The sequence below is a fragment of the Peromyscus eremicus genome, chromosome X (genome assembly GCF_949786415.1).
Source record: "Peromyscus eremicus chromosome X, PerEre_H2_v1, whole genome shotgun sequence".
Taxonomy (NCBI): Eukaryota; Metazoa; Chordata; class Mammalia; order Rodentia; family Cricetidae; genus Peromyscus; species Peromyscus eremicus.
The window spans coordinates 87,418,206-87,424,419 of NC_081439.1; the positions used below are offsets into that span (position 1 = coordinate 87,418,206).

A 6,214-nucleotide genomic window follows, 5' to 3' on the forward strand; every position below is an offset into this window, starting at 1 on the left:
AGCATTCAGACCCACTTCTTGGAATACTGACCAATAAGCAGATAATACCCTGGCCTACCCAGCGTCCTGACTATCATCCTGTTCCCTTTAAGAAAGGACCCCTTCCCCTTTGCTGTCTCTCTCCCTCTTCCTCCTCTCCCTCTACCTCTCTCTCCCTTTAATAATAAAAACTTTCTACATGGATGCGCATCTGCAGTGTAACTTTCCACTGTGCCATACTGCTGTCCACTGCATGGCATACCTCACCCGCTGCAGGGTACCTTGGTCCAAACCAGCCAAGGCCTCTCATGTGCCATTTCACAACATTAACACCACCACCCCTGACGCCTCCTGCAATCTTCTGACCTGTGTGTCTCTCTTGCTGTGTCCACCTACTAGCACGACTCCACTCAATGTGGCTTGTGTGGTGAAGCTGGTGGAGGTGAAGGGTGAGACTGGATCACGAATCCCTTGCAGCTGCTCTGGTGTCTCTGGAGTGGCAGACTGTGTTGAGCACCATGAGTTTTGCTGAGCAATGGCCACAGGCAGTTTTAATACTGTTAACACATCCAAATGGCCATTCCCTTTCCGGTGTGAAGTTTGGGGATTGTGAGTAACAGTAACGTATAGCCGTGTTTTCTCATGTTAAAAGCCTGTGTCCTTCCTGATACAAGCTGTTCTTAGAGGACTTGGGGAGACACGTCTATACGAAAGAATCTGGTATACAGAAACAATATACAGAAGTTCTATTGCCACGGGAGAAAGAAAAGAATCCTAAGCCCCTAGAAACCCTAAAAGTGTGAAGATCCTGGTCACTCATTGGGTACACGAGCTTTGCAGGGTCTCATTTCTCAGCCAATGAGCTTAACGTTCTCCAGGAAGGTCAGGAGCCTTGGGTAGAAACCTTTGCAAGTTCCGCCTACAGCTCTAGCACATCCTTTGGTTTCCCGCTTTGTACCCTTCCACATGAGAAAGAAGTCCCAGTTTACTCCACCCTCTCCGTGCAGACTCAGCCTATAGAGGTCTTCCTAGGAGGGAGGCCCCACCTCCACCTCTCCCAGCATGCAATGTGTCATCAGCATAGCCCCGTGTTGGTCTAAGAAGTGAACTTCCATCCAGTGGCTCACTACAGTCGTCTTCACTTACGATAGCTTCTGGCTGGTGCCTTTTGTGCCATGTCCGACACCAAGAAGCCAGACCGCGGCCATAGTGGCTCAAATGGTGAAGATGATGGAAACAGATCCCTGGAAGAAATTCTAGTGTCTCTGCAGTGGCTGATCTTCATTGCTGCCACAGCAGGTTTTCTGGCATTCCAGTTAATTACAAATGCCATTTCTGAGGAGCAGTATGGGGGAGATGTGGCTTGGATATCCAAGCAGAGCAGGCAGATGTCCCTGATCGATGAGGAGGATGAGGACATCAAGGATGAGGACATCGAGGATGAAGACATGGAGGATGAGGATGAGGATGAGGATGAAGAATTGGAGAACCAGATGGAAGCAGAGGAGGTCAGGGCAGAAAATGAGATGCTCATGGAAGAGAGTGCAGGAGCTCCATGCCTCACTGACTTAGCAACCTGTAACTGTGAGTGATCCATGGTCCTTACTCTAGATGCAGGTTGGGTGTATTCTTAACCACATCCATAGTAAAGTCCACCTCATAATATTTAGGCTCATTCCTCAGCGCCATTACTGTCTCTCATTCCCTCCTCCTCTCCACTCTCCTCTCGGACCTGTCCTTAGCACCTCTCCTATGATCCCCTCTTCCCACTCCTCAACCTGCTCCCCTCACCTCTCATTTTTGCACCTTTCTTCTCCCTGCTTTGCTTCCTGTCCTGGCTCCCCTTTTTGTAACTTTCTTCTCCCTGCTCCCATCCCCCTCCCTGCTCCTTTTTGGCGCCTTCTCCCTGCTCCATCCCCCTCCATGTTGCCTTTATTGCATCTTTCCTCTCCCCCTCCCTGCTCCCCTTTTTTGTGCCTTTTCTCTCCCTCCTCCCATCCTCCTCCCTACTCCCTTTTGGCTCCATCCCCCTCCCGGCTCCATCCCCCCTCGCTGCTCCCCTTTTCTGCGCCTTTCTCCCTGCTCCCATCCCCCTCCCTACTCCCTTTTGGCGCCTTTTTTCTCCTGGCTCCTTCCCCCTCCCAGCTCCCTTTTTGCACTTTTCCTCTTCAGATCCCTTCCTGGTCCATGCTCTAGTTTTCTAGATTTCCTGTCCTGCTCCCCTACCCCTCCCGACTACCCTTTTGCTACACTCTTCTTCCTGCTCCCATTCCCCTCCCTGCTGCCCGTTTTGCTCCTTTCCTCTCTACCTCCCCTCCCTGCTCCCCCCCCCCCCCCCCCCCCCCCCGCCGCCTTTCCTCATCTTGCTCCTATCCCCCTCCCTGTTCCTCTTTTCCTGCCTTTCGTCTCCTGTCTCCCATCCCCCTCCCTGTTCCCTCCTCCTCCCTCCTCCCATTTTAGTTCCTTTTCCCCCAGCTAACATCCCCCTCCCTTTGGCTTTTCCCCTCCAGCACTCATCCCCCACCCTGCTCCCCTTTTTATGACTTACCTCTCCCTGCCTGCCTGCCTGACTCCCTTTTCCTGCTTCCCTTTCTCCCAGCTCCCCTCCCTCCCTGCTCCCCCTTCTTGCCTTATACCTTTCCACCTTTTGCCTCTTCCCTCCTTCCTGCCCTCCCCTCAGCTTCCCTGCCCCACTTCCTGCTTGCCTCTTCATCTCCTCAGTCTTTAGCCCCTCCTCCCGCTGCTCCTCCATCCCCCTCAATCCCCTACTGCCCTGATTTCCTCACCATCCCTGCCCCCTGTCTCTTTTCTTTCCTCTCCAGTCTCTTCCCTCCCTCCTCCATCAATCAATCCCCTCACTTCACTCTCCCTGTCCCCCCACCCTGTGCTCCCTTCCTGCCTCTGCTCCCCCTCTCGCTTTCTACTCTAGTCCACCCATCCTCCCATCCCTCCCCCATCTTCGCTCTTCTCCCTTCCTGCTCTCCACCTCCTGCCTGTCCCCCTGGCTTTCAGTCCTTCTTCCCACCCTTCCCTTTTCTCCTAGTCCCCTCCCTGCTCCCCTCTCGCTGCCCCTTTCTCCTCCTTACATCTCCATTTTCTTACATCTCTACTTTCTTACTGCCTCCCTTCTCCTTCCCTGTCCTTCACCCCTCTCCTCCCTTCCCTCTCTTCACTCCTCTCCCCAACCCTGATGCCCAGCTTCCTGTTCCATCTGTGCTCCTACTTCCTGCCTCTCCTCTTTGTTCCTCTCCTCTCCCCGTTTCTGCTCTCCTTCACCTCTTCCTTCCCTCTCTTTATTCTCGCTCTGCCCTCCCCCTTCTTGCACCTCCCCCTTCATCCTTTCCATCCCCTGTCCATCAATCTCCTCCCCTCTCCTCTGCTTATTCCCCTTCCTGTCTCCCTACCCCACTTCCCTTTCCTGTCCCTCCCTTCCCCCTCTTTGTTCTTCCCACTCTGCTTCCTGCAATGCCTCTGTCTTCTTGCTCCCTCCCCCTGTTTGCTTCCCTCACCTCCTTGCTGCCTCTTTGTCTGTCTGTCTCTCCTCTCCTCCCTTGTTCCCTCCCCCACTCCCAGGTCACTATCTGATCCCTCTTCCCTTCTGTTACCCAAGTCCCTTCTGTTCTCTCTGTCCTAGTCATCACCCAGCTCCACCCTTCTCTGTCCCCTCTCTTCCCTTTTCTCCTTTGCCTTTCTTCATCCTCTATCTTCCTCCACACACCCTTTCTCCTCTGGATTCCTCTTCCCACTCTACCCCCCTTCTTCCCTTCCCTCTCTCCCCCATTTCCCCTTCTTCTCTTCTCCCCCTCCCTTCACTCTCCTTTTCCCCTCCCACCTCCCCCAGCCTCTCTCCTCTTTAAGTCCCCACCTTTCCCCTTCCACCCTCCTTTTTGTTCCTAGGTCTTTTGCTTTTAAAAGGAGGCCCCAAAGCCAGGTACTACTGGCAGCACAGGCATGGGCATGCCTTTAATCCCAGCACTCGGGAGGCAGAGCCAGGCAGATCTCTGTGGGTTCGAGGCCAGCCTGGTGTATAGAGCGAGATCCAGGACAGGCACCAAAAGTACACAGAGACACTCTGTCTCAAAAAAACAAAACAAAAACAAACGAACAAACAAAGGAGGTCCCATCTGGGAGGCTAGGAACCTAACAGAATTGCAAAGTCAGAGCTGTGGGCAGAAGAGGTTGAGTGCAGCTAAGGCCAGGTATCTGAGGATGAGTGGAATCCAGCCAACTGGGGCTGGTGTAGCCTTAGGTAACAAGGGACTACAGAGTGGTAGTGAAGTTCTTGGTCCTTGCTGCTTCTTTTGCCTCTGTTGGCACATCTTTCCCAAATGCAGGTCATGCTCAGAGCTTGCCCAACCTGACTGAGTAATGGTAGAGTCTGAAAACTAGGGGCCAGTGGTTTGTTTTTTAGGACAAACCTAAATTTTGCTGATATTATGCTAAAAATATAACGAGTACAGAATGGAGATTTCAATACCCTTCTGTCCCATGGGTTATGAATAATGAGCTATGTACACAGGAAAAAACTGTCACCATGAAGATTTTTTAGGCTAAAATCCCTTTTTCTCCCATGTTTATATTCTCCAGGTGTTCCTAACCATCAATTAAGGAAGAAGGAATTTAAGTGTCCACTGTTTTATTTCTTCCATGATCCTAAGTTCATGGTGTCTGCCCCATTCAAATCTGACAAACCAAATGAATGTGAGTGTGAAAATGCTGCTGAACAAGCTGCAGGGGAAGAAGAGGAGGAAGATGATGAAACTGGAGAGCTGGCCAGAGAGTCAAAAAAGAACCTGGACTCTGCAGAGGGCTCCCCACCGTAGGAACGCAGGTACTGGCTTCTCTAACTAACCATTCCTAACATAGCCCTGTGACTAAGAGCTTCACGTTTTTAAAACATTCTTGGTAAATAAAACAGTTGTTAAATTTTCATACTATTAAATATTAAATTAAATAAATATTAAATTTATTTAATATTAAACTAGAACAGTTTAACATCCACAATGTACTCATTTGTTAAGCAAGAATGAGTTGTTTCTAGGTGGAAGGCCTTTAGACTATGAGATGACTTAGAACACATGGGAATTTGTCAGACTTGGTAGTAAGAGATCATGAAGAGACATTCTGCCTGCATTGTGCGGCCACAGAAATAGAGTGGATTGTTCTTATGGTGCTGATGAAAGTTGGAAAAAGTTAAGTGTTTCAAGTGAAATCACACCTCATAATTCATTTGTAAATTATCAGCCTAGTTTTGATTTTAATAATTCAAATTACATTAAACTAAAAAAAATTAAAGTTTGTTTTTACTGAATGGGAATTGGGCATTATATTTTCTGTGTTTACCTTTGTCTCTTTTTGTATTTCTGAATTTTCCCATTTCTAGATCTAGTTTTAAAGAGATGAAAATCTCTATTTAAAACAAAATTAAATCATTTTCAAATTTAATTTTTTATTTTAAATTTTAATTATTTAATTTTTTAAATTAAAATCTTTTAAATGAGATTATTCAAGAGATGAAGATCTCATTTTAAAGAGATGGAAGCTGAGTAGCTGGGAGGCTAAGGAATGTGTATGGTTGGTATATAAACATGCAAAGTTTTGTGCTCTGAGAAGCAGTTAAAGAAAAAGAAAAATCAGGCCTTTATAGTGATTGCTAGTTGGATAGTGAGGTTGATATGATCAGATTATGGAAGCTATGAACCCCATGAGCAATCTGGTAACTAAAGATTGGCTAGGGAAGCATGACAGGGAAGCGGTTTACTTTTTCCTTGTTGAGAGACAGTGGCATTACATAGAATTGACAAGAGTGTCAGTAGTGCCTTTTAAGAAAATACAAATGTTGCTTATCTCTTATTTCCTCCTACAGTTGGAAAGCCAAGAAGAAAGAAATGGACGAAGGAAGAAAAAATGGTTTTCATTAGTTTTCCCATTTTAAGTAGTCTAGAAAATTGATTGTGTTCTAAAGTCACTATATAAAGATGTCATCAGCAGACATCTGACTACACAGTGACCTTTTATAGATATGTTCATGTTAAAAATAAAAGTTTATTTTGCATAAAACTACAGTCATTTTATGTTATGTTAATCCACGGGGGGTTTTTGTTTTTTGTTTTATTTTTTTAGTTTTGCCTCATCTTGAAAAAGACGATACTAAGTAATACTAATGGGTAACTGAACCAGCAGCACCAGCAGCAGCTGGAAATTTTTGTTGCAGCCTTTTTGCAGCAAACTCCAT

The 6,214-nt window shown here is 47.5% G+C and overlaps 1 protein-coding gene across 1 annotated transcript; it reads left to right on the top strand.

Moving 5' to 3' along the window:
- Window positions 1-1,135: 1,135 nt before the first annotated feature.
- On the top strand, window positions 1,136-4,802 carry LOC131900131 (tumor rejection antigen P815A-like). The gene is made up of 2 exons (XM_059251507.1): window positions 1,136-1,563; window positions 4,567-4,802. The coding sequence occupies exons 1-2, from the start codon at window positions 1,155-1,157 to the stop codon at window positions 4,800-4,802; spliced, it is 645 nt and encodes a 214-aa protein (XP_059107490.1). The 5' UTR covers window positions 1,136-1,154.
- Window positions 4,803-6,214: the final 1,412 nt, after the last annotated feature.

Coding starts and splice junctions, on each gene's coding strand:
- LOC131900131 (XM_059251507.1), top strand. CDS start 1,155: ATGTCCGACACCAAGAAGCCAGACCGCGGCCATAGTGGCTCAAATGGT. Junction 1,564..4,566: donor TGACTTAGCAACCTGTAACT/GTGAGTGATCCA, acceptor TATATTCTCCAG/GTGTTCCTAACCATCAATTA.